This window comes from Lagenorhynchus albirostris, chromosome 14, assembly GCF_949774975.1.
Source record: "Lagenorhynchus albirostris chromosome 14, mLagAlb1.1, whole genome shotgun sequence".
Lineage (NCBI taxonomy): Eukaryota > Metazoa > Chordata > Mammalia > Artiodactyla > Delphinidae > Lagenorhynchus > Lagenorhynchus albirostris.
This window is the reverse complement of record NC_083108.1, coordinates 87886209-87913349: the sequence shown is the minus strand read 5'-3', so window position 1 is coordinate 87913349 and position 27141 is coordinate 87886209. Positions and strand designations below refer to the sequence as shown.

The 27141-nt window shown below is 64.7% G+C and overlaps 1 protein-coding gene across 13 annotated transcripts in view; it reads right to left on the bottom strand.

The window, feature by feature from the left end:
* Positions 1-27141, bottom strand: part of FBRSL1 (fibrosin like 1) — an 86099-nt gene that overhangs the window by 30997 nt on the left and 27961 nt on the right. For 11 of the 13 annotated variants that reach the window (XM_060121206.1, XM_060121200.1, XM_060121208.1 and 8 more), the window contains exons 3-5: positions 23257-23361; positions 21053-21088; positions 1645-1674 (exon numbers count right to left, since the gene is read on the bottom strand). In XM_060121206.1, the coding sequence (XP_059977189.1) occupies positions 1645-1674; positions 21053-21088; positions 23257-23361 (171 nt within the window). The remainder of the gene's footprint in view (positions 1-1644; positions 1675-21052; positions 21089-23256; positions 23362-27141) is intronic. The other 2 variants (XM_060121203.1, XM_060121204.1) reach the window with 2 other exon arrangements.

Here is a 27141-nt window from a genome sequence, read left to right as displayed (position 1 = left end):
GCGGCCCGACACCCTGTCCACTCACAGGACGGCTGAGGGGCAGCACTCGGGACCACAGACACTTCCTAGCTGCCCTGCCCTCTGGCCACCTTCCCCGGATGGTCTAGACCGCAGCAAGGACTCCACACAGAGCTTCTGGGCCCCTCGCCTTGGGCGGCGCACCCCCGGCCTCAGCCGCCCACACCTGTTCCTCCTCCATTCGCCGCGCGACTCCTGCCCCCTCCCGGCCCGTGGGATGAACGCTCGCCCAGCCCAGACCCGTGCCCTACCTCCTGAGGCTGGGCATCCGGACCCCAGGCATCCGCTGAAGGCCTGCCCTGACCCTGAGCACCCTGCTAGCCGGCCTGGGTTCTTTCCACACTTGCTCACGTGCTCATAGGCTGCTCTGTGCTTGAGCGTGAAGCCTGTACGAGGGGGGCTGGCCGTCTGTCCGTCCACAGCTCCTGCCCACGCAGGTCAGGACACACCACAGAGGCAGCAACTGAGGCTCTCACACCGCACAGACCCCCCGACGGGACCACGTTCCAGTTCACAGAAACTTGCCTAGACGCCAGTCGGTATTCAGCTGCCCTTCCATCCGCCTCACACGAAGAGCCCTCATGCACACTGGCCCCGCTGCCTGGACACTTGTCCTCCTTGGTGCCCAGCGCCACCCGCGGGGGGCCCCACCCCGAGGACGAGGGGCTCCACCACGGCGGCGCGGCCACCTTCTGCCGTCTCACCACCGAAGGCCCTTCAGGTGGGCTGCTAGCTCGTTCACCGAGGACGGCGTGCCCAGCCTGCCCGGGTTCCAGCTGTGTGACCTCAGGCAGGTTCCTTACCCTCTCTGTGCCTCGGTCTCCACTTCTACATCAGATGGCGACAGTCCCTGCCCCACAGGGCTTTGGGGCGGTGAGTGCCAGGCGCCTGCACCCGCTGGGCCTCACGCCTGTGCTTGCTGCTGCGGGCGCTGCCCCTGAGAGCCAGTCCCGAGAGGCGCCCCCAGCTGCATCCCTGCCCACACAGAGCTCAGCACACAGTAGGTGCTCTGCAAGTAACTGCTGAGCCAAGAGCTCCTCCCCTTCCCCCAGGACACACAGGGCCCTGCAGATGGCCAGCACCAAGGTCTCCTGCACCCCAAGGGCCAAGGCAGGAGCTGCGGAAAGGAACGCAGAAGGGTGCCGGCACCTCCGGGAGGCCCCTCGGCTGTCCCTGTGCTAACTCTCTCACTGCATAAATCCCGAGTTAGTAGAAACTTCATTGTTCCTGAAAAGCGAGGGGTAGGAGGGAATTGCGAGGGGCCAGGCGCTGTTGCTATTAGCGGAAGTCTCTGTTTTGGGGTGATATTTACGGCCCCCAGCATGGAAACGCAACAGAGTGTGGCCCCCGCTCTGCCCATGGCTCCCCCATCCCAGGGAACCCTGGACTGAGACAGCTGCTGACAGGCCAGGAGCTGAGGCCCGGTCCTGCAGTCCCAAGGGGCCCGGGCAGCGTCCCAGGTCCCAGCGTGGATGTCTACCGCATCTGGTCCTCAGCCAGGTCAGGGAGGCGACAGTCACCCGCACACCCCACAGGAGAACCACGACCTTTCTGCCTGGTGTCCAGGGCCCTGCCTGCTGGGGTCCAGGTCAGCAGGAGGGGCAGGTGAGGGGGTGGAAGGCTTACCTTGTCATCCCCGTCGCTCTCGCTGTCGCACTGCAGTGGGGGGAAGAGAGAGAGAGAGGTGAGTCAGCGCCCCACAGGCGGGTCAGGTGCTAGGGGCTGAGAAGGTGAGAGTGTGGGAGGGGCCTGGGCTGGGGGGGAGGGCCAGAGGAGGCTGCTCTGGCCGCCCCACGCCCCGACTCGGGGCCTCAGGTCTGGGATGGGGGTGTCCCCAGCCAGCAGGACCAGGGGCCCAGGCACCGGGAGCCGGGAGGGATCTGGGGGCCTAGGCAAGCCCTGGGTGGGGGCTCCATCGAGGACCTGGGCAGGGGGCCGGTTGTGGGGTAGGCGAGGCAGAGGTGAGACAAGGAGCGCACGTGACCGGGCAGATGCAGGCCAGCACCGGCACGCCGCAGCAGGCCCGAGCTACCCGGTAACCCCAGGAAACACGTGGAGCAGCCCCCCGCCCCCTCAGGCTCCCTCCCAGGTGCTGAGCTCTCCAGGCAGCGGGGGTGCCGCGGTGAGATGCGAGGGGCCCCTGGCTGCTTACGAGGCCGAAGGACCAGGGCTCAGGGGAGGGACTCTGGGCACCGCCTGGGCAGGGAGACAGAGAGGCCCAGCCTCGGGTGGCCTGAAGGGGCCGCAGGGCGGGCGGGGGGCAGTGAGGGCTGGGACCCGTGGAAGACGAGCAGTCAGGACAGCCTGTGCTGCAGGTGCTGCCTGGCGGGGTGGGGGCCACCTGCTCCCCCTGCCCTCCCTGCAGGTGCCCCAGCAGAATCCGCTCCACGTTGTAGCGCAGCTGGTTAAGGGAAGATTGTGAAAATCGTGCAAACAAATCCTTGTTTTCCATTTTCAGTGAGCAGAGCTTTAAAAAGAAACCACAGCAATTTTCCCCCTAAAAGAATATAAACCATAAAGAATCTCTTCCCAGCAACTGTAATTGTGACACGTTTATGTCAAGTGAATTACGCTGCTGAAAATAAATCTCCCCGGGCCGCACAGGAGGGTGATGGGCCCCAGGCAGACATGAGGACGTGCTCCACAGACACGTGCTGTTTCCGTGGGGCCCTCCACCAGACCCGTTCTGCGACGGGGCCCTGCACACGCCCTCCGCGCCCTGGGGCGAGGGCCGGGTGGGTCCAATGACAGAGTTCGCCGAGTTGTGGCGGCCTGCCTCTGCTTTAGCAGGTGGAGAGTGACCCTGGGGACAGGGGGATCTTCCTGAGGCTGACAGCAGCCCCATGGACCCTCTGGCCCCCAACCTCGCACTGCACCCTGCAGGGCCTGGCCCAAGACCTCCAGGGCGGGTGTCCCTTCACAAATGGCAGAAGGGACCACGGGCCCAGTCTCCTGGCCGTACAACCACGGTGAGAGGCCAGGTCCACCCCTCGTGGCTGGCTGGCTCTAGCAGAGTGGCTGAAACCCAGAGACAGAGCAGGAAGGCGAGAAGGGGAGGTGGGAGATGAGGCTGGAAAGGCGAGTGGCCAGAACGTGCAAAGCTTCGCTGCGCGGCGCGCTTGGGCTGAGCTTCGTCGTGCGGCCACATGGCCGGCGCTTCCGGGCGCCCTCTGTGCCAGCAGGGGGGGCGGGCGCTGGGGGGCGGGGCCTGGGGGGCGGGGCCTGGGGGGCGGGGCCTGGGGGCGCGGGCGCTGGGGGCGCGGGGCCTGGGGCGCGGGGCCTGGGGGCGCGGGGCCTGGGGGGCGCGGGCGCTGGGGGCTCGGGGCCTGGGGGCGCGGGCGCTGGGGGCGCGGGGCCTGGGGCGCGGGGCCTGGGGGGCGGGCGCTGGGGGCGCGGGGTCTGGGGGGCACGGGGCCTGGGGCGCGGGGCCTGGGGGCGCGGGGCCTGGGGCGCGGGGCCTGGGGGCGCGGGGCCTGGGGGCGGGCGCTGGGGGCGCGGGGCCTGGGGGCGCGGGGCCTGGGGGGCGCGGGCGCTGGGGGCTCGGGGCCTGGGGGCGCGGGGCCTGGGGGCGGGCGCTGGGGGCGCGGGGCCTGGGGCGCGGGGCCTGGGGGGCGGGCGCTGGGGGCGCGGGGTCTGGGGGGCACGGGGCCTGGGGCGCGGGGCCTGGGGGCGCGGGGCCTGGGGGGCTCGGGGCCTGGGGGGCGCGGGGCCTGGGGGCGCGGGGCCTGGGGGCGCGGGGCCTGGGGGCTCGGGGCCTGGGGGGCTCGGGGCCTGGGGGCGCGGGGCCTGGGGGGCTCGGGGCCTGGGGGCGCGGGGCCTGGGGGGCTCGGGGCCTGGGGGGCTCGGGGCCTGGGGGCGCGGGGCCTGGGGGGCCGCGGGGCCAGGAACCCCTCTGATGCTGCAGAGTCAGCCGAGCTGCCAGACACCCCCAATCAGGCCTCTATGCCTAGCTAACCCTTGAGGTGGAAACTGCAATCCCATGAAAGCGTCAGGGGGCCGGGCCTCGGGCGCAGCGCACCTGTCCCTTGGGCAGCCCGCAAGCACCCCTCGGCCTGGCCCTGCTCCACCCCAGGCCCGGTTCCATCCTGTCTGCGCTTTCGGACGGTGCCACTGGCGACAGCTAAATGATCTGACATCGAGGAGGGGGTGAGGGTGCTTTCCAGCGAGTCGGAGCCTATAATTAACCAAAGAGCTCACCGTTTTCAGGCAGCACAGGCTGCACTGCAAATGAATTCACGTTATTAAGTCCTACTGAATTAACGTTTAACTGCAATACAGTCGGAATTGAATGAGGCAATTAATCAGGACAAAGAGAGAAAAAGAGCCCCATCTGTCTTGTGGGAGCTGCCTGAGTGGGGCGACCTTCACGGGGCTGCGCTGGGCTGGGCGGGTCCTGGAGGGCGTCATCCTGGTGTGGGTGCGGGTCCAGGCGGGGAGTCCACAGAGCAGGGGACAGCCCCTAGGCCCCAAGGGATGTGCTGGGTATGGTGGGAGCCCAAGACATGGGCTCTGGAGCAGACGCCTGCTCTGACGCTGTGCTGCCACCTACGCTGTGCAGCCCTGGGCAAGTACCATGACCTCTCTGTGCCTCAGTTACGCTTCTGTAAAACAGAGCCAACAGCCCACCTACAGGATTGTTGTACAGCTTATATGAGTGAATACGTGCAAAGCACTAGGACAGTGCTGGGTGTGTACTCATCATGATACACCGTGTGGTTGTATTTTCACCACCACCGCCACTACCACCACCATCATCACTGTCACCACCACCATCACCACCACCATCACTCAATATTATTATTGTCTTCCAACTAGGCCAAGAATGAGCGTTTCCCCTTTGGAATGGCTGAAGGCCCAAACCTGAGCGTTTCAGGGAGGCGTCTCTGGGCCCTGGAAGTACCAGCTCTTGCCTGACCCTGACGGCTGCTGACCAGAAAGGCAGCACTGCTTGGCCCAGATGCGAGCCCAGTATCAACTGTACCCTTCCCTGCTCGCCCCCAGCTCCAATCCCGCTCCGGAGGCAGCACGCCCCTCTACTTGCCTACCAGTTCCTCCCAGCCTGGTCGAGCCAGCAAACAATGAACCAGTAGGACTACTCATCCAGGACCAGCCCCTCTGCCCCTCCTTCAGTCAGCCCAGAGGGTTACAGTCCTGAGTGCGCCTCAGCTCACCCAAGGGACCTCAGACCCCGTCAGCCTGCAGCCTGGGCCAGGTGACTCTAATGAGTGGCTGGGGAGAGGCACCCCGCTGGGAGCTCAAGACCACCCCGTGTAGGTCAGAGGCAGATGTGAGCTCAGGGTCCCGCATCCCAAAGCCCCAAAGCTCAGCTCTTCCACGTCCCAGGCCACCGTGTCACTCACGCTAATAGATGTGACGTGGGGATGCCCAAGGCTTAACTGCGTGTCGCCCACGTTCACGGACGTGATGTGACGAGGGACCCATCCATGGGTGGACATGGCCTTGAGACACAGCGTGAGAAGCCATGAGCTGGATGAGGCTTTGTTTGGCCTAACTGGCCTAATTTTCAAAAAAAAATTCGCCGCCGGCTTCCCAGTTGGCGCAGTGGTTGAGAGTCCGCCTGCCGATGCAGGGGACGCGGGTTCGTGCCCCGGTCCGGGAAGATTCCACATGCCGCGGAGCGGCTGGGCCCGTGAGCCATGGCCGCTGAGCCTGCGCGTCCGGAGCCTGTGCTCCACAACGGGAGAGGCCACAACAGTGAGAGGCCCGCGTACCCCCCCCAAAAAAAAAAAGAAAAAAAAATTCGCTGCCAATATTTAAAAATCTGGAGATTTCTCATGAGACCCTGCGTCTTACTGGGAATGCGGAGCCACGTGCCCACACACAGCCCCGCCCAGTGCCAGGCAGGGCTCCGCTGGGCCCCCGCCCCGCCTCTCCTGGCGTCCAGGGCCTGAGTGCTGGCCCTCATCGCATGCTGGGGACAGAGCCCCCCGGTGGGTCCTGGAGCCCGGGGCTCCCCTGCCTTCACTCTCGGTTATGGTGGCTGCTCGTTTCACCTCTCTGAGCCTCAGTTCTTCGTCTGCCGAGACGGGGGGCCTCCGTGCTGCGGTGGCTTGGGGTTAAATTAGTCAGTGTGGGTGGAGAGCTCAGAGCAGCAGCTGGTTGGCAGTCTGGGCTTCATAAGTGTGAGCCGCTGTCGTCGTCATCTCCACCTTCCTCAGTGTCACCCCCATCGTCACCGTCATCTTCATCATCAGCACTGTCACCTTCGCCGTCACCGTGATGTGCCCCGGCCCCTTCCTCCATGTCACCCGACCAGCCCTTGGAGGCACCTGAGCCATCCACGGGCCTGGGCACAGACACTGTCGCCGGACAGTGCCTGCTTCCCTGGGGGCACCTGCACAGCAGGTCTGGAGAGCTTGGCCTCCGTCACCGAGACCCTTCCAGAAACCTGGGCAGCTACTGGCTTGGGGCGAGGGCGGCTCACGGGCCTCCACAAATTGACACGGCTGTTCAGCAGCCGCAGAGACGGGCCTTGTTCTGCTCTCAGAGCGAACGTTAATTACCGCTGCGTCACAGCAGCGCTGAGGAAGGCTGCCTCTCCCACTCCCCAAACAAAGGCATGAAAAATTCCTGGGCAGGGAGCCCTGCTGCTGAGCCTGTGCCCCCAGCAGACGTTCCAGCACCCAGGGTTGGGCCAGTCACCCATGGGGGCGGGGGTGTCCCTCCTGATCGCTGCGGAGTCTCCACTGTGCAACGGAGACACAGGTCGAGGGGCGGCCGGGGGGCTGCTGGAAGGAGGGTGTGAAACCGCCCCGGCCCTTCTTCTCACTCAGGCGGCCCCCCCTCCATCCAGGGGTCCAGCAGGCTCAGGGTCAGTGTGGCCTGGCGCTTGGAGGCGGGGGTGGGCCGGCCCCTGCCCAGCAGCGGGCCCTGACTGCAGAGCTGCTGGGGGCCAAGGAGGGCCGGCCCCTCCCCCTGGCCTGGGCCGGGCTCCCAGTGGGCACCGTCACCTGCAAAGGCCAGAGCAGCTGCAAACTGAAAAAGTACGCAGGATCCGCGGTCTGTGCGTGAGTGGAAGGTGACAGGACGTTCTGTTCAGGCCACCTGAGCGTGGCGGCGAGGAAGGTCTGAGCTGCTGGGCAGCCGGTGCTGAGCCCTGCCCTGGGTCGTAGCCACGTGGCCGGAGGTGTGCCGGGGGGCGCCCGGGAAGCCCAGGTGGCACAGTCCTCGGCGTGGGCAGCGCTCGCCGGCCATGTTCTCGTGGGTCACGTGTGCCTTTTGCACGCCTGAGCGCCAGGACACGGGAGTCGTGCTCCGAGGCATCTCACACGTGAGCACCCGGCACCCTGTCCAGGGCTGCTCTACCCTAGCGCGTCCCGCCAGATGTCCCACTAGGGTGTGGCACCTGAACAGTCAGGCGACCTGCCGTGGGGCCACGCGGGCCCAGGAGCGGTGGCTGTGTGGACGGTCCGTGCGTGCGCTCGGGGCGCCCGCCCGTGGCCCCACATCAGCTCCAGCTTATTAAACACTCTGCTTTTTGGAGCCGCTTTGGAAGAATTGGGGGAGAAGAGAGGGGCGTCACTGTCTGGGGAGCAGAGGGACCCCAGCCCGGGCGGAAGCGTCACCTTCGCTTCTGCTGCAAACGCCCTGTGGGGATGTAGAACACATGCCAGTTGAGCGACTCAGCTAAATACAGAGCCAGGTGAGGCGCTGTGAGCCCCGCTGGGCCGCGGGCAGCCTGGGAAGAGGCAGCGCTGTTCGGTTACGCTCTGCAGTGGCAAGGCCACTTCTCATCCTTGTATGCGCACCTCCAACATGTAAAGGAGCACCGCGGCTGAGGGTTTCAGCCAGGCACCCCCTCCCTGTCAGAAGTAGACCCCGGGGGCCCTCGGGGGCGGGGGTGCCAGGAGGGCAGTGCTGGGGCCTCTGCTGTCTCATCTGCGGAATGGGGTGCCCATGGGGTTGTCGGGTGGCCGGCTCTGCAGTGCCGGGAGTTGGGCTCACGGCTGGGGAAGGCTGGTACCACCCTCCTTTCAAGGGCGGCCGCAGCCACCAGTGCTCACCATGGCATAAGCCCACTTCACAGATGAGAAAGCAGAGGCTCAAAGGTTAAAGGGATTTATTTGCGGCCACATGGCCACTGAGCAGGGGCTGTGAGCTGGGTCCGGGCCCCAAATGGCCCTGTGCCACTGTCCACCTGCTCTAGAACCCCAGGCAAGCCCTGGGACCGCAGGGCTGGCAGGAGTGGGGGCAGAAGAGAGGCAGAGGCCCAGAAAACCACAGGGCACGGGGCTGATGCTGTGTTTGCTCACTGGGCTTGCTTCCACACACTTCACTAGGCCCCGCCACAGATCTACCTGCTTATGGACGGGGAAACTGAGGCAGAGCGGTTGGGAGTCCTCCTAGGGCATGGCTGGAGGGTGGGTGAGCAGGGCTCCGGAACCCACAGTCTTAACCTGGCCCATATCGTCAGGGCCCCACGCCAGCGACTCCCTCGTGGTGGCCAAGACTGGACTGAGGTCCCAGTATTGTCCCTCAAAGAGCCCCTGGCCCCCTCGGCCCAGGAAGTCACAGTCGGCCCTGATTAACTAGGCATGATGCCTGGATGGTGGATCCTGAAAATCCCATTCTTGTTTACTCAGCTAAGTCACTTTTTCTGAGTGTTTAGGCTTTAAAGCAAAACAAAGCACTAATTACTCAATTAACGAGCAATTAAGTTACTGCATCCTAACAGCCTGAGCCTGGACTGCCTCTGTGAGCAGAGAGAAGGTGGGGAGACCCCCGAGCAGGGATGCGCTGTGGGGACGCCATCCGTCATGGGGTGCAGAGGGGACAGAGGGGCCCGAGTCCGCCTAGGCCAGGTGCTCAGCCCACACGGCCCACCTGCCTGCCCCAGGCCCCTCCGGGCCAGGAGGACTGAGCCCCGCAGCCCGTTCCCCTTTCCCCGCTTCTGCCTGAGTGCCTGTGCCTCGCCGGCCGGGAGCTGGAGCCAGAGGTGGCAGTGGGTGGAGCTCTGGGGGCCACAGCGCCGCCAAGCCTGGCTGAGAAGAGATGGCCCTGCAGCCTGGCCGAGGGCTTCGCGGGGCCTGAGAGCCAGCGGGGTGGGGGGCTGGGGCCCCTCCTGCACTTTCAGACGCGGCTGAGAGCTGCCTCTGAGGGAAGCCTCCGGGGACACGGTGCGGGTCTTGCTGGCAGCCCGGCTTCATCCCAGGGCCCAAGTCTGAGCTGTCGCTGTGGACGCCGCGGCTTCCGAGCGGCCAGCGTGTGGTCTGTCTTCAGTGGGGAGAGTCTGGGGTGGAGCCGGTGCCCAGTGAGAGGGGAGGCGGGCACAGCAAAAGCCGCCCCTCCCAACCCGCCAACCTCAGGAGGACCTGGAACAGAATTCCAGGCCTTCCCACGCCTGGCCTGTGCAACTGGCCTGCTGCCCCGCCCCCCATTCCCCTGCCAGGCTGGCCTTCCCCACCCTTTCCTGAGCTGGGCTTGGGTGCAGTTCTCCACAGCTGCCTATGCAGTCCTGACCTCGCCCTGCAGCCATCTTCAGTTAGTTGCTCATTTGTTTATCATCAGCCTCCTTCCAGTGAAACCCAAGTTCCCTGAGAACAAAGATCTCATTCTGGGACTTCCCTGGTGGTCCAGTAGTTAAGACACCCCGCTCCCAATGCAGGGGGTACAGGTTCAATCCCTGGTCGGGGAAATAAGATCTCACATGCCACGCGGCAAGGCCAAAAAAAAAAAAAAAGTACAAAGATCTCATTCCTGCAGTCTAGCGCGGGCAGGGAATGAGTGACTGACTGAATGACTCGGGAGGTACACACAGACCCCGGACAGCAGGGGCAGGGAACGAATGAATGAATGACTCGTGGGGTACACACAGACCCCGGACAGCAGGGGGTAGGGAGTGAATGAATGAATGACTCGTGGGGTACACACAGACCCCGGACAGCAGGGGGCAGGGAACGAATGAATGAATGACTCGGGGGGTACACACAGACCCCGGACAGCACGGGCAGGGAGTGAACCAATGAATGACTCGGGGGGTACACACAGACCCTGGACAGCAGGGGGCAGGGAACGAATGAATGAATGACTCGTGGGGTACACACAGACCCCAGACAGCACGGGCAGGGAGTGAACCAATGAATGACTCGGGGGGTACACACAGACCCTGGACAGCAGGGGGCAGGGAACGAATGAATGAATGACTCGTGGGGTACACACAGACCCCAGACAGCACGGGCAGGGAGTGAACCAATGAATGACTCGGGGGGTACACACAGACCCCAGACAGCACGGGCAGGGAGTGAACGAATGAGCATTTGGATGACTTAGGCCCTGACAACAGGCCGCTCCCACCCTCCTCCTCCCCTCACGGGTCTCGAGGGTCGGTATCCAGAGGGCGCTTTGGGTGTCACACAGAGTGGGGCTCTGCCTGTGCTGGGGGCCGTACCCACAGCATTGCCTAGCACCTCACATAATTCTGGAATGTTCACAAAGCTGACAGCCTGCTCAGTATCGCCAGAGCCTTGACCCTGTTACGAAAAACACGAAGTTAACTTTTCATTTTCTCCCGGTGCAGCCCCCACAGATACCAAGGAGAACTGGGGCATCTCCTTGCGGGTAACTTTTCCAAGAGCGATGAGGACGCACTGCAAGCGCCCCATGGCCTCTGCTCTGCGCATCCGCGCCAGGACTCAGGCCTGGCACTCACATCACGAACGAGTCATTTTCCCCCAGCAACTTCTCTTCCCATCAGTTTCACCAAGGGCCGAACTCTCTGCTTTCTAATTCTGTGCTGGGGTTATGTGGTCCCACCGTGAGGGGCGACGCAGGATGCGGGGACAGGGGGCGCGGAGGGCAGCCCCGTCCTTCCGGGGAGCCCTCCCTGAGCCCTCCGCGCAGGCTCCGCCAGCCGATTAGCAAATCTGCTGCCCCCAGACGGGCCAAACGTGTCTATCCCTGCAGCCCCCATCCTCCGCTCTATGCCTCATCTGTCCCCACCAGCAGCTCCTGGCAACACAGCAGCAGCCGCATCACCGCTGAGAGCCAAGAGTGACATCCGCCTCATTCCCGGGGCAAACGTGACGTCCCCAAATCTCCACAGGCCTCCCGGGCCACCAGCTCCCCTGACATCCCCCCGCCACTGGCCGGCCACACTGCGGCTGCAATTATACCTGCACGTACACACGTGTACTCACGTTGTTGTGTACACGCACACACCTGTACACGTACTTGCACACATGCCCAAGCACACACACACTGACACACAAATGCTCACGTGATGGCTAGGGTCCCACGCACTCCGTTCCCCTTAGGAGCGCCAATGCCACAGGTACCCGGAGAGGCCGGGCCCCTCCTCCGAGCCTCTCCTCGGATGGCACCCTTGCACCCCGAGCCTCAGGGCACCCTCCACATCCTCTCCCCTTCCTGCTTCATCCGCTCCGTGCAATTTTGCTGACACGACACTCCTCTGACTTGCTTCCCCTCTTTCCCATCTGCCCCCCCCTCCATGGCCTCCACGAGAGCGGGGATTTCTGGGTTCTCTTCAATCCTCTGACCTTGGGGCCTGGAGTGGTACCTGGCCCACAGCGAGGGCGCCACAAATACTTGGGGACGGCCAGCAGTCACCGCTTTAGGACCCACTTCCCGCCCGAGCTGCGGGGGAGCAGGCGGGGCCTCGCTGCAGCCTTCGGCTCGCCTCAGGGGCCTCGCTGGGGCCTGCTGGGTCCATCCTTCCTCCACGCCTAGGACGCTGGGTCACACCAAACCCGCTCTCCCTTTCTCATCAGCGGCTCTCCCCGCAGCCCTCACTGGGCTGGAATAATGAACGATCCCATGTCAGGAATGAATAAAAGATGGCCCCTGCCGCCCGCCGCTGACCTTTTTGGAGTCGACTGTATTAATATATTCTCCTGTTGTCAGACTCAAAGCGCTAACTGCCTTATGAATTATTTATCAACACAAAAAGTCTTAACCAGAACGGTGTTAACATTAATTCCTAACCTTCTGGGTCCTGGCAGCCCCGCCTGTTCCACATAATTGAATTTCACTCCCAGCGGCCTGCCTGTCACCCACCCACTCCCCAGAATGACCGTCCCTCCAGCCGTGGCTCCTGGCACATGTGGCCGTGGCCTTGAGGGGTTCCCTAGAGCATCGGCGTCCAGGCTCTAGGGACAGGACCAGACTGGACGAGAGTCCTTGGCTCGTGCGGGGGGGCGGGGCCTCCAGGGGCCTGAATTGCTCAGGGCCTGCTGGTACCCGGGCTGGGCCAGGAGGGGCGGGCGCCCGCCGCATGTCGCCTCTGCAGCCGCCCCGCAGGCCGAGGGGGCGGGCCGGGTGGGGCCGGGGGTAGAAGCTGCCGCCTGTCCAGAGGGGCGGGGGAGGAACCTGGGGAGGGGGCTGCGGTGGCCCCCACGAGCCCTCCCAGAGCCCACTGCAGAGTGACCGCGCTGCCCAGAGCTGGGCCTCACCGCCCCCCGCCCCCCCACCGAAGGCCGTGCTCTGGAGAGGTCCGCAGCCAAGCGCCCCTGAACGCCCGCCCTCAGAACCGCTCATGGTGAGCGCTGCTGCCCTAAGCAACTAAGTCAGGGCAACTGGTTACTTAGCAACTATGACAAACACACGAGTGAGAAGCAGCTCGCTGGCCTGGCGAGGGGCGTCCTGAGGCGGCAGGGCCACACCGCAGCAGGCCATGTTCTCGGTCGCCCTCCCATCGAGGGCAGAGGCCCATCCCCTCCCCTCGGACCTGGGCTGGCGTGGCTGAGCCGACCAACGGAAAGTGGCACACGTGCCACCAGGCCAGCCCCACGGCTGCCTTGGCCCCCTGAGAGCCCCGAGCCGCCCCACTATCCCACAGGGAGAGCCCCGTGGAGGGCCTCGAGCTGCCATGGAGAGGGTGGGTCTGCGCCCGCCCAGGAGCCAGGAGTGTGGGTGAGGCCACCTGCAGCCTGCCGCCCAGCTATGGGGGCAGAACGCCCAGAGCTGAGTGCACAAAGCAGTGGGATACGACGAGACAGCTCTGGGGGCCAGTGGTTTCTAGAATGTCCCAGAGCCTTCCACATGGAGAGCAGGGGAGGGGAGGGACCCCGTACGGAGGCCAGGGGCTCGGCATCGGGACGGAGGTGCCTGCAGGGCAGCGGCTGGTACGGGGTCCGGGGTAGCTTCTCCCGGCAGTGCCTGCTAAGTGCCCAAGGGGGGCCCAGATCCAAGGCCCCCTGAAGGCCTGACCCCGCAAGGCCAGCTGCGGGTGTTCTCCCGTCAGCGGCTCCATAACGCTGGGCGGGCTGGTGCGTGCGTCTCAGCTCCTGCCTCTGCAGCGGGCTGATGCCTCTTCGTGGGTCTGCTGCGGTTTGAAATAAAATAATGGGGGGTGGGGGGGAGCCTTTTAAAGATGGTTGCAAAATGCCACGGAGACTTGAGGTTTTCTCACGAATGAATGCTCTCTTGCCACTAAATCCGACCCTTGCTCAGATAACAGCACGAGACACACAAGGGTGACACACCCGTGTCAAACCCGAGGCCCGGACAACCCAGCCTGAAGCTTCAGGCCCCCAGCGAGCAGAGGGCCTCCCAGCCTCCAGTCCGGCTTGCTGACCACTCCCCAGAGCTCCCATGGAGCCACCCACCCAGAGGAGTGCCAACGCCTGATGTGTTTGGGCAGCTGGGACGAGCCTTGCTGAAGCCATGGGCCGGCGGGCCCCTCCCTTCCTCCTTTCGGGCCCCTGGCGCACCTGCACCCCAGCTTGGGTGCCCCTGGCCCGACTTCCCTGCTGGCTCTTCCTGGGACGCTGCCCCAACCGCCGGCACTGTTGCCCCAGATGCCCTCCGCAGCAGCCAGCGCTCTCTGGAGGCACCTGCCGCTCGTGTACCTGCTTTCTCCCACCATCTCCCCACCAGGGAAGGGACCCCAAGACTCGCTATCCTGTGCCCCCAGGGCGGGCGGCGCAGAGGCCACAGGCCTCAGTGGTGCCCTCGGCAGACACGTGGAGTGTGACAGCGACCCGCCGCACGCAGAGAGTAACAGCAGGCGCCTGGCAGGCTCGCGGGTTCTCCCCGCAGCCCTGTGGGGCGGGTCCCGGGGCTTCACTGTCTTACAGATGAGAAGACTGGGGCACCGGGTGGCACCCAGCCCGGCGGCTTCACCTCCTCTCCCGACCCGAGACGCTGCTAGGCCCTGCCCAGCGGGCCGCTCAAGCCCTAAGGCTTCGCAGGACCTCGGACTGGCAGTGCAGCCTCCAGGCGGGCAGGGGCTAGCGGCCTCTGGCTCTGCCATCCCTGATCGACACCTGGGGCCACACCTGGCCTTCCCGGAGGAGGCTCTAGCGTGTCCCTGACAGAGCAGAGCCAGGAACCAGAATATTCAACCGGAGGGCCAAGCCGTCCTGCCGGGCCACGCGCCGAGGCCAAGGGCTCCCAGAGGCAGGGGGCCGCCAGGTCTGTGCCACCCCAACCGGACTGTGACCCGTGGGGGCCCGGAGACGGCCCCCCGCAGCACACGCTGGGGCGCTGCTCCTCGAGAGGGCGAGCAGCACACAGCGGTGGGGCGGAGGGAGCGACGCGGGCTCAGGGCCAAGAGGTTGGGCCAGGGACCCCCGGGGAGCACGGACGCCTCCTTCTCCCACCCCAGCGTCTGGCCAGACAGAGGGTGGCCGCAGGAGGTTTCCTGGCCGGGAGGCCGGGTCCCCAGGACCCCGGAGGGGCCCAGACGCTGGAGCCCTCAGGGGGAGGGCATGCTGCCCTGGCCTGCCTGCTGCACACCCCGCGCCCTGGCAGGCTGACCTCTGTGCGGGGCAGCAGAGTCAGGGGCCAAGGACCCGGCTGCCTGCAGAGGATGGCCACAGACAGAGGGGCCCAGAGTGCGCCCACGGGAAGCCGCGCAGGCAGACCCGTCAGATGCGCACGGCTCCACTCGGGGCCGCTCGTGCCGGGAAAACCCCGAGCCCTTGACCGCTCCTCCGTCTGCACCAGCACCCCCGCAAAGCCAGCACCCACCCCCATGCCAGCACCCCCGTAAAGCCAGCACCCACCCCCAAGCCAGCACCCCCGTAAAGCCAGCACCCACCCCCATGCCAGCACCCCTGTAAAGCCAGCACCCACCCCCATGCCAGCACCCCTGTAAAGCCAGCACCACCTACGCCTACAGCACCGCGCGGGTCACCGGCTTCTCTTATTTATCGCTCTGTCCCTGCTCTTTCTGGGGCCTAGACCCCTCTTAGGAAGACCCTGCTGCCCCCGGCCTAGAGAGGCCCCCCACCCAGTGCCCGCTCCCAGGAAGCTGAGCAGAGGCCCTGAGGGCCATTCCCTTCCTGGTGCCACACCCACCGACCCAGGTCAGCGACAAGGAACGGTCCGGCTGTCCTGGGCGCTCTCCCCTCCTGGCCCTGGCTCCCAAGGCGAACACATCACGGTCTGCTCCCCTGGGAATAACAACCACGGATGTACCCACATGCCTCGTTCAGAACCCCTCACAACTGGCCGAGGAGGCGGTGCTGACCCCCCTCCCCAAGCCAGGCCAGGAGAGGTGCCGGATGACAGGGGCAGCGGGACACAGGCTCTCCATCAACCCACAGGGAAGGACTTCCGTGTCCTCTGCCTGGTCGAATGTGGGGCACAGCTGCACCCCAGGACCCTGAGAGGTGGGCCAAGTGAAGGACAGACGATGGAAGAATGGACGAACAGACGGATGGATGTATGGGCAGACGGTGCCTCCTGACAGAAGGCTGGCTGGGCACGGGCTGGGGTTGCATCACAGGTGAGGACACTGCCCACCGCACACCCGCCGTCCCTGGCGACCCCTTCCCAGCGGGCGGCTGAGGACTGTCCTGTGCTCGGAGGTGGGACGAGGATGCAGTTCCCGGCTCCGGGGAAAGCCTGACAGGCTTTTATTGCTTTTGTACAAATTACGGCTGCTCGGAAGTGGCCCGAGAAGCAGGGTAACGGATGTTGTAAACCCGCCTCATAAAGACGGAGCCTGCCGCGGGCTGCGAGGGGGCAGCGGGGCGGGTTAGCGGAGGCCCGGGCCGCCAGAGTGTGCAGTGGGCGCTGCAGGGGCTGAGGGCGCTGAGCCGCTCCCGCGGTGGGCACGGGGGCAGGCAGGCTTCAGGACGGCCCAGGGGCACCCCGGGTGCCTCTGCCAGCCAGCAGGACTCTGCCGCTCGCGTCCACCAGCCGTCCCGCCCCTGAAGGCTCACGAGAGCCGAGTCCCCCGCCACGTGCTGCACCTCATCTCAGCCACGATCGCCCCTGGCTTACGGGCAAAGCTAGCAAGTGACCTGCAGGCGGCCAACCAGGTACCCCGTCCCCGGGGGCCACCTGCTCTGCCCTCCTGAGCCCCAGACCGGGGCTCCCAGAAGGCAGGGCTGTGCCGCTCACTCCTGCCAGAGAGGGTGGCAGGGCAGAAAGCTGAGTGTGGAGCCGGGAGCCCCGACGAGCACGTCCGGGAGGAGGGCCGGCAGGAGCCACGGGGTGGTGGGCGCGTGCACACGCGGGGCACGGGACACGGCCCTGCCGTCGTGGCTAGAGCGCAGCTGGCCTCGGCCACCGCCGCACCTCACAGGGTTGCGCGCGGGCTGATGCCAGTGTCACATGCGCGTGCACGGCTGACTTCCCCAGCGGAAGCCGCTGCGCCCCCGAGTGTGAGAGGCCTCGTCAGAGTGGGGAGGGGCTCCTGTGCTTCCCCAGGCTGCCCAGGTGCCTGCACCCCTCTCATGAGGTGCTGACACTCTGACCAGAGAGGGGAGGCACCCACAGCCTCTCCCCACGAGCCTAAGGGGTGCTTACGACAACACAGCCTCAGGAAGCCACGCCGTGCCACCCGGAGCTGAGGCCACGCCACCGCTACTGCTTCCTCCACGCTCTCGGGACCCTGGTAACCAGCCACCACGCTGGAGGAAGCCCAACCAGCCCGCCGGGGAGGCCCACGTCAGAGGAGCTGAGGCCGCCAGCCATGAGCTGGCGCCCAGCCCCAGAACGGGAGGAAAGGAGCCTCCCGTGACCCCAGATGTCGAGGTGTTTCCTCGACGATGAGCCCCGGCGGCCCCCCTCCCCGCCCCTCCAGACAGACGTCCTCGGCAACAGCTGGCTGGGCACAGCGCCAGCCTGGGCCCTGCCAGCCCTCGTGTCGGCTCTGTCTGGGCCACGCCAGCTGCTAGTTTTAACTCTGCCCTACTGCCCAGGCTCCGAGGGGAAGGGACCAGCCAGGGGCGCGCCACAGGCCGAAGCAGCGCCCCCCCCCGTGGCCCTGGGGCAGGGCGCCAGCTGGGCCTTGACACGTCTTATTCACCCACTTGCGCCAGGAACGCGAGGTGTGGAGGTCCCTGAGACCCGGGGCTGGCGCTGCAGTGCAGGTGATGTGAGACTGGCAGGCTCTCTGCAGCCCAGCCAACAGCTCAGAGTTCATTTCCAGAAACCCCCTTGAGGCAGTCACGCCCATCAGCTAACCGTGCCTCGTGTGTGTGTGTGTGTGTGTGTGTGTGTGTGTGTGTGTGTGTGTGTGTGTGTGTGTGTGTGTGTGTGTGTGTGTACGGGGGCCACCCTGGCAGGTTTGGCAGGTGGGGTCCCGCCCGACCCAGGCAAGCCTGGGCACCCTGGAGGCCAGGGTGCAGGCAGGTGCCCCCTCCTCCCAGCCCTCCACCACTCTACTGGGAACCAGAGTTAGAGGCTCACTGACCGCCCCCGCACTGTTCCCGACACACGACACACGTGGGCCCCGCGGCAAGGGCCGCTCCTTGTGTGTGCGTGTGTGTCAGGGCCGCTCCGGTGTCAGGGTGAGGTGGGGAGGCCTTCCCGCCGCGCCCAGCAAACTCCTCCGCAGCGCGCTCACCGCCTCCACAGGGACGCTACTTATCCCCGGGGCAGGGCGTTGGCTGTTTGATTCCTTCCCAGCCTGCCGTGAAGGGCGGTGACTGGTGCAGAGCAGACCTCAACCCAGGTGTGTTGAGGGGAGGAGGGAAGAAACAAATGCACCCAAGCCCAGGGGAGGCGGGAGGATGGCGGCTCAGCTGAGACTGGCCAGTGAGGGCGGGAGAGGTGCCAAAGGCAACCAGCTGGGTGCTGCGCCTTGGGCTCAGGCGGGCGAGGTGGCGGGCAGGCTTCCTCCCGTCGGTGACAAGCAGGGGCCGGGGGCGGGCGGGGCTGGGCGGGAGGGGACGGCAGGGACACAGAGGTGTGGCCAGGGCCGGGGTCCTTAGCAGAGACCCCTCCTGACAGTGGGCGCTGCAGCGGGTTCTCTGCCCCCGTGCCTCAGCGCCCTCATCTACAGAGTGGGCAGCCATCGCCAGGATAACAACGTTCACCCCGAGGGTGGCATGGGACACCTGCCCGGGTCACCACGGCGTCACTGCCGCTTGGCGTCCTCCACTCCCGTCCCCGGGCAGCACACTCGGGGTGGGGGCAGGGCTGGCCTCCCGCCCCGGCGGGAGTCTAGATACTCATTTCTCTTTAATACAGGAAAGCCCCAAGTCCCCTGCTTCGGCGGGAGACGAATCCTCGTGTCCTTGGTTGCAAGCAGTCAAATTAGGAAAATCACTTTCTAAGTAATTTTATGGCACTAATGAACCTCTGATGGCGGGCAGGGGAGGTTGCACGGAGCTCTCAGGACAGACGCTGTTGAGGATGAACGATAATTGGGGATTTGCTGGGGATAAATCTCGGCAAATTAAACTTTTTTAAGTACGGTCTATAAACCAGGTCAGGTGACAGATGCCCCCCCCCGGCCGCCCTGTCACCTAGTATGGGGGTGGGGGGACGCTGTCGGGGAGAGGCAAGGACAAGCGTGACCCCTGCTGGGCCTGAGGCCCCAACTGCAGACACGCACAGACGGCAAGGGACACACAGGCCAAGGTACACACCTACACGCAATGCCACGTGGCCAGACACACACACACACGTACTGCAGAATCACAGTTGTACATGTACAGATGCACCCGTGCCACGTCCAGTCACAGGCTCCCAGATGGACACTTACATGCAGACACACACGTGTGGCACACACCCACCTGCTACAAACACAGACACATCCGGGCACCTCCAGACAGACATGCGAGAGGACAAGGCCCAGACACACATACAGACGGCCAGAGAGAAACACGTAACGCTTCTACGCGTAGGCGTGCAGCCGCATGGCCACACAGAGACACCGCCTCAAGGCACGTGCATGTGACCGACATATGTCAACACAGAGGGGTACACAACACACACTCCCCTTTCACTGAGAGCCACACACAGACACGGCCCCCAACCTGAGTGGCACCCTCAGGTGTGTCTGAGGCCTCCACAGTGAAATCTGGGTCTAGAGGCAGGACTGCAGCCGCCCTGAGCTCAGCCCAGCTGGCCTCCAAACCCCAGCCCCCTGGCTCCTGGCAGAGCCGCCTGCCTGCCCCCAGCCCCGAGCCGCTGCCTGCTGGGCAAGGGTCCTCCGGGCCCACTTCCATTCCTCCAGCTGCAGGGGCAGCCCCACCTGCGACCACGCCAACTGGGCAAGAGTGCCACCAGGGCCGGGTTGACCACGCATGCCCTGCAGTGCTGGCCGGCACACGTCAGGGACCTGCGGACACATCTGCTCACGCCAGGGCCTGGTGCGCACACGCAGGCTGCCGCAGACATGGCTCAGGAACCCCACGGCTGAGCAGCAGGCTGGGCCCCTGCCCGCCACCATCTGTCACTCCTGTGCAGCGGCGGTACGGAGCTAAGCTGCAAGCAGCTGGCATGTTAATTACAGGTTCTTCTCCAGGAAACATTCAAAGCAGCGTTCTGGGGAGAAACCACGAATGACACATGGTGATTTGGAAGCAGAAGGGCCGCCCAGCAGCTCTGGCAAGGAGACTTGGGGCAGGGAGACCCCAGCTGCCCCGGGCATCTCAGAGCCAGCGGGAGGCTCCACACAAGGCGTCCCTGGGCCCAGCCTCTCGGGACTCCTGGACCCTCGGGCCGATGCAGGCCGGTGGGTGTCCTGGCTCCCATTACCATGCCAGCTCGCCCCATGCCGGCCTGCGCCGCGCGGCCCACCATCTCCCACAGCCCTGGTCCTGGCCCAGCTCCTGGCTGGGATGCCACTGCCAGCACAGTCAGCTCCAGGGGATGCTGGTGTGTCAGGCCCGCCCAGGCCCACGGGAGGAAGGGACAGCACGGGCCACCAACCATGACTGTGACCACAGATGAGAGCACCAAGGCTGCCCAAGGAGGGCAGAGGCCTCCCCAGGGAGACACCCCTTGGTGGTACCCGGGACCACCACCCAGAAGTGTCCAGCCCCCCCAGGTCAAAGGCTCGCAGACGCTATGGCCTGGCCCGGGCTTAGAGGCAGAAGGCAGAGCTGCCTGGGCCAGCGGACCCTGGGGGTCGGGCAGCTGGGGGAGAGGACGGCCAGGGATCCATGGCTGTCCCTGCCACCCGGGGAATTAATGGGTTAATTACACACCCTATAAAAAGCCCCCGTGATTTAGAGAGGCTGCCTGTCAAACCCTGGAACTCTGGAACTCGCAGTAAATCAGGGGCTGCGGGGATGAGGCGGGCGGAGCCCAGGCCCCTGCCCTCCAACGAGCCAAAACGGCTGTAAATCCGCAGAAATGGCTTTTACGGAGCTCTGGGTTTATGGTGTCATTAACAGTCCTCCTGATACTTAAGAGGAAATGAAATGAAGTTGTGAGGAGGGGGCTGGGGGACAGGGACGGGACCCCCCTTGGCCGGAGTATCAGGCGGCAGCAGGCCGTCCCCCTCCTGCCCTTGGGCCCCAGACGACAGCCAAGGGGCTGGGGCCTCATGCCCCGGTCCAGACTCTCCGGCCCGGCCGAGTATGGTCCAGGAGGTGGTGTCAGGGCGCTGGGGGGCAGCTGCTCCACGGGTGGGACCCCTGACACCAAGCGCTGCCCCACAGGACCCAGAGGCAGAGTGTCCGGCCCACCCACACTCCTCGCAGGCCAGGACCCCAGGCGGGATGCTCCCTTGCCGCCTCTGCCCACTCTGGCCCCACCCCCAACCTGCACCAACCCCCTCCAGCCTGGGGGCAGCGCCTGGCACAGTCGGGACTCCTGAGGGCCGGGGTGCGGGGAGCAGACAGCAGAAGCAGGGCGGGAGACTTACGGAGTAACCTCTGCCTGAGACCGCCTGCGCCGAGCTCTGCAGGGAAGGAAGAAGGACAGTCAGGAACCGGGGGCAGCCCCTGATGGCCACCCTCTCCTCCGAGGACCTGAGCGGGCAGAGACCGGCAGCCCCCTCCGGGGTCTTTGCTGGAACTCTGGCCTGGGGCCACGCCGAGCACCATGGAGCCCAGATCAGCCTGGGGCCTGGCTTGAAGACCCACACCAGGAGCCTTCCACCCCCAGACCTGGAGATGTGGTCCAGCCCAGCGGGGTCTCCCCACGTGCCTCGGGGATGGGCTCAGCCCTTGGCCAGATCTCAGCCCCTCCCAGAGGACCAACCCCACCTTTCCACACGGGGTTCTGGGCCAGGGGTCGACCCCCTCTCTGTGCTCAGGTCGACCTTTCCCTCACCACCCACGAGCCTCCCAGGTCACAGGGTCCAGCGGGAAGCCTTCCTGGGGGAGGAGCTGGGGCCTCAGATGTCAAGATGTGGGGGTCAGCTGTGGCCTGGAGGCTGGCAGCCACCCCAGAGGTCCTGTGAGGGCGACCCCAGCGATGCTTGATGGCGCTCCCTCTGGTTCAAAAGGGCATTTCGGATCTGACGGGAGAGACCAGTCAAGTGCATTTCACCAGCTCCCCAGGGCTGGCGGTGGTCACCAGGGCTGAGCCCTGAGGTCCAGGCGGACAGGACATGGTGACCGGGCAGGTGTGTGTGCGGGGGACATTGGCGCAGTCAGCGAGGGTGGGCTTGTCTGAGGTTTGTGGGACCCACAGACCAGGGTCCAGCCCGCACTGAGGTCCAGATGCCAAGATTCTTCTGGGAGGGGTGACCACTGCAGCCTGGACCACTCTGCCCTGCTCAGCTGACGCCAGGCCACCCCTCCCCTCCCCAGGCAGACCCTGGCGGCCCGGGCCAGCCCCTGGGGTCTGCCAGGCCGAGCTCACCGCAGTGGGGGTCCCTCACCACCAGGGCTGGCCCAGTCCCAGACCCTGCGGATGGGGGTGGGGAGGGTGCCACAATTGCCCCCAAGCTTGCGCCCTCATGCCGCCGGCGCTGTGCTCAGAATCGGTCTCCGTTCATTTACCCCGGCTGGCAATTAGAGGAGTTCGAACTAGGGCAGCCCCCGCGGCCCCAGACAATTACCAGCCTATTTTCCCATCTTGTGGCAACAAGATCGGAGCCCGGCAATTAGGCCCTCCTCCCGGCCTCCCGTGCCCGCCCTCCCCCAGCCCCCATTTAAATGATAATGAGAGACGGCTCGTTCCATTTAGCCCTGCAGAAAACCCATCTCTGCTCTGCCGCCACTTCTGCAGCTGGGGGTCAAGAAGACAAAGGCCGCTTCCCGGAGCAGCGCCTCCTCCTGGGGCCCCTTCTGCCTGAGTCCTCCCTCCCCCTGGGGCCCCTCTGTCCCCACCCCTAGCCCTTACATCACCTGCCCATCCCCTTCTCCATGGTCCAGGGAGACCTGGGGGCCCTGGAGGGCTACCCAGCACCCCCACTGTGGTGGGCCAAATCCCAGCGGGAGCTCCTGTGTGTTGCCTGCCTGGGTCATCTGCACACTGGGCCCCAAGAACACCCACCCCGGGACCTGAGCTCAGGGAGCCGTCTTTTAGGCAGGACACCGAAGGGTGTCCCCAGACCCGGGCCAGCTTGTGCCTCGGCGGCGCACCCTCCCCTCCGCGTGGCCCCCAGTGGCTGCCTCAGCAGAGAGCTGGACTGCTGGACACCCATGCCACTGCCAGCCCGAGCTGACAGGCTGGTCCGCCTGGGCAGGTGGGAGTGCTTCCAGCTTGTTCCCTGCAGTTCCAGACCGACTCACCGGGCCAGGGACACTCCCCCTGCCCTTCTTAATAAACACATCTGTGGGAGTCATTCCCCATCCACGTCCCTGCCGGCTGCCAGCCTGGCATCAACCCCGAGCCTGCCCCCAGCGGGATGCAGGACCTGCACCCCAGCACGGTCGCCTCCGTGGGCCCCTGCCAGTGCCTCATGGTTGCTCCTCATTTAAATCCCTCCTAACGGGGAAGCCCTAATTAGTGAAAAATCATGTTTTAATGAAGGCAGATGCTAACTGTGAGCACAAAACCCTCAGCTGAGACTCTGGGCCCCTAAGCAAACGGCTTGCAGTGTCTGAAGGTTGGGGGCTGGTCTGGCAGTCGCCCCAGGGACCCAGAAATGCTCCGGTGAGCGGCTGGGCTACTCACGTCACTGAGCTGGTCCCGAGAACTGCTCCTCCGGGAGCTGGTGGCTTCTCGGACGCTGTCGCCGTCACTGTTGTGGTCGCCCCCTCTGGACACTGTGACCTTCATCTGGGGAACGGGAGAGACGGGCTCAGCAAACACCCTGCAGGGTGGGGCCGGGGCACAGCCAGGCTCGGCCTCCTCCCCGCTCCGCGACCCCCTCCCCGCTCCGCGACCCGGTCCCTCTGGGCTGAAGCCTGGGGCGGGGGCGCCAGGGGTACAGCCAAACATTTACAACCCACTACCGCCCATTCCTACCCAGAGTGGGAAAGAAATGCCTCAGAGAGCAAAGGGCGGGCACTCAGCAGCATAAACTGCTACCAGCTCTGTCTGTCCTTTCCTCCCGCTGGCCCAGTGGACGGCTGTAAAGAGTCCCGGATGGCGAGCGGGCCAATGGGCCGCCCTGCCCTTTTCCACTCCACCAGGGCCGGTCATGGGGCGTCAAGACAGGCCGGCGGCAATTCACCCCCGCTCCCGGCATGCACGTCACTCCCGGGCCTCTTCAGTCCTCACCACAACCCAAGGTGGGCAGTCAGGGCTGCAAGGTCTGCAGAGCCACTCCCCGCTCTGTGTCCTAGGGCCATTACTCAACCTCTCTGTGCCTCAGTTCTGTCATCTGCAGAACGAAGCAAGTAGTGCTCACTAGGACAGGTGCTGCCATGTCATATAACTGCCAGAATTTCTGTAGACCTGGCGGGCCCTCAGCTCTTTGCTCCTCACACAAAAGCCCTGTTAGATGCTCTGTGCCCACTTTACAGACGAGGAAACCAAGGCCTAGAGAGGTTAAGTGACAGTGTGGAAAGTGGACCCAGAATCCTGCTTGCATCTTTCTTTTTACTCGGAAATAGTTTCAAACCTCACAAAACTGTGGGGCAGGGATGCACATCACAGCCCCAGACCTCCACCCTCCCTGGCCCAGGAAGTCACCACCCCTGAACCAGGCCAGCCTCCACCCATGTCTTGTCAGCTCCTGGTGCCCTCCTGGCAGGACCCACTGAGCTCGGCCATCCCACCACCTCCCAGTCTCTCCAGCCTCCCTGTGTTGGAACATTCCCACAGCTTCGTCTGGACACACACCGACAGCCCAAACCTTCGTCTGCGTGTCTGACGTCTCCTAGCAGCACACCGAGGCCGTGGTTTTCGGCCTGCACGCTGCCTAGCACCCGATGACCCCTGCTCCAGGGGCGGCCCCTGTCCCTGTGGGGCAGCTTGGGGGCCGTGCAGGGCGTGCGAACGTCCTGCCCTCCTATCCACCCCCAGGCCTCCCAGCCCAGTGCACAAGCTCGCGGAGCTCAGGAGTGCTCAGAACCTGCACCACGATGGGGTCAGGCAGGCCCCGTCCTCCACACCCAGCCGTTTTGTCATAAGCATCCTTCAGCCCCGGAGACCCCAGGCAGGGCGGAAGGTCAGGACGGGTCAGCAGGGTGCACCAGCTATGCTCTGGAATATTCTCGAGTCCCCAGGAAACCCCTTATGGCCTGCGCCCTTCTTCCTGCAGAGCCCAGGGTGGACTCAGCCAGAAGCTTCTCTCGAGGCAGCCCCTCAGAGCCCCTGCTCCCCAGGGCCAACCGAAGCCCTGAGATGGGGCACAACTCCCCAAAGCCACAGGCCCCTACATTGTGCGGCCAGCAGAGTGTAATGACAAACACAGAACCAGTGACCACCCACAGCCCGGGCCCTGGGTGCAAGGACCCAGGGGAGGGCAGCCCCTCTTGGGGAGCTGGAACAGCCACAGCCGGGGGAGCCCACGCCTCAATACCACCCTCGCTCCCCACGGCAGGCCCAGGGTGGGGTTCCAGTCCTCGCCCAGGCAGGAGCACCCCCGCCTCACTAGCTCCATCGTGCCCAGCCAAGCGGTGAACGCGCAGCCCCTGGGCCAGCGCTGCCTCTTCTGACTGTGCTTGAGCTTGTCTCCTCATCTGTGAAATGGGGGTGCCGACAGAGCCCTGCACAGGCACTATGGGGGTAAGAGGCTCTGCTTGTGAGCCGGAACCCTTCTCCAGCACCGAGAAGCCACCAGGTGTCCCTGCTGCCCCCAGTGGGCTCTAACTGCCCCGCAGGGATGGGCCTTTCTTGCCTCTGGACCCCGTGACAGGTCTCACCAAAAGGAGGGAATATGGGAGCCTGGGGGACCTTCCTCACGGCCTTGCTGGTGGGGAGCCTCTGCAAGAAAACAAACGCCCTAGTCCAGTGGTTTTCAAAGTGGGGTCCCTGGACCTGCAGCGGCGGGACCCAGGAGCTCGTTAGTGCAAGTGCGCACTTTCAGGCCCCACCGCAGACCCGCTGTGCCATCAGGCCTCGGGGGGATTCTGCTGCGGCTCCAGTTGGGACTCACAGCTCTGATCATTAGTAATCACCCCCATGAGCCCCACATTCACTGCTGGGGACAGTATTTTGGGTTGGGCTCGGAGCAGGGTCCCTGCCCAAGAAGAAGAAGGCTGGACCCAGGGACACTGCAAGGACAGGAAAGGCCTGGCGCAGGGCCGCTGTGTATAGTTGTGCAGGTTGCTCACTGCACAAGGACACCCAACGAAGCGGGAGGGGAAGCAGAGGCTGAAGAACAACCCCCACACTGCTGAAATGTGAGGAGGGAGGATGCCACATTCCACATCATACATTCACACAAGTTGTCTCCTCTCTAAGCTGGGCCTTAGAGAGGATGCCTTATCCTGACTCCTCGGTGGTGCCCTGCAGAGGGGGGCAGGCTGGAGTCTGTCATCCTTCCTTAGGCAGTTGGTTTTAGCTCTGAAAGCCCCATTTCCCAGAAAATCCTGTAAAACTGAGTCCTGTGCCCTGGGAACCACCCCAACCCTGGACTGGGACGGCTGGTCACCTTCTCTTCCTAGGCCAGGACCCCAAACAGCCCAAGCTCGGGTCTGGCTGTCCTGTAGCCCTGTCTGCTTCCTAGCGGCTCAGAAATGCTGCTAGCCTGCTATGCCAGAAGGCCAGGGATGCCATGCCTCCATTTCTAGCTGGAGCTGGAGAGATAACATCAGATTCCCTGGGCACAGATTGTCCTGGTAGGGCAGCTGGGAGGCCCTGTGCCTGTGCCCACCCCTGGGCCTTGTGGTCTATCCATCTGCCCATCCATCCATCCTTTATCCATCCATTCTCCCTTCCACCTATCCACCCATCTAGCCACCCACTCATCCATCCATCCATCCATCCATCCATTCACCCTTCTACCTATCCACCCATCTACTCACCCACGTATCCATCCATCCATCTATCCACCCATCTACCTGTCCACTCATTCATCCATCTGCCCACCCATCCATCCACCATCCATTCACCTATCTATCCATCTATCCATTCACCCACCCGTCGTCCACCCATCCATCCATCCACCCACCCAAGGCTTACCGAGTGCCTATGAGCTGGCTCTGTTCTGGGCAATGAACACAAACAGACACAAGCCCCGCCCCCTGAAGCCCACAAAGAGGCCAGCACACGGTTGGCAATGGCCACAGGTGCTTTGAAAGGACTACGGCAAAGAAGAGCAAAGAAGGGTCGCCAGGGAGGGCCTCACTGAGAAGGTGACACTCTGAAAGGTGAGGAGGTGGGTCACGAGGCTATCGGGAAGGGTAGGGGACGGCACTGCCGGGAGCAACGAGGCTTTCCTCGAGGTGTGCAAAATTCCTGAACACACAACAATCGGCTCGTGCAAGGTGGCACACCACCAGAACGTGTCCTCAGGCTGGCGGGGCCAGCACTCCCCTTTAGACGGGTGGATATGTGGAAGCAGGGCATTGCTCTCCAGCTGGCAGGGTCAGGTCACGGCCCTCAGAAGGGTGGGGAGAGGACACCACCCTCAGACTGAGGCACCCCAGGAGCACCTGGGGTCCGGGG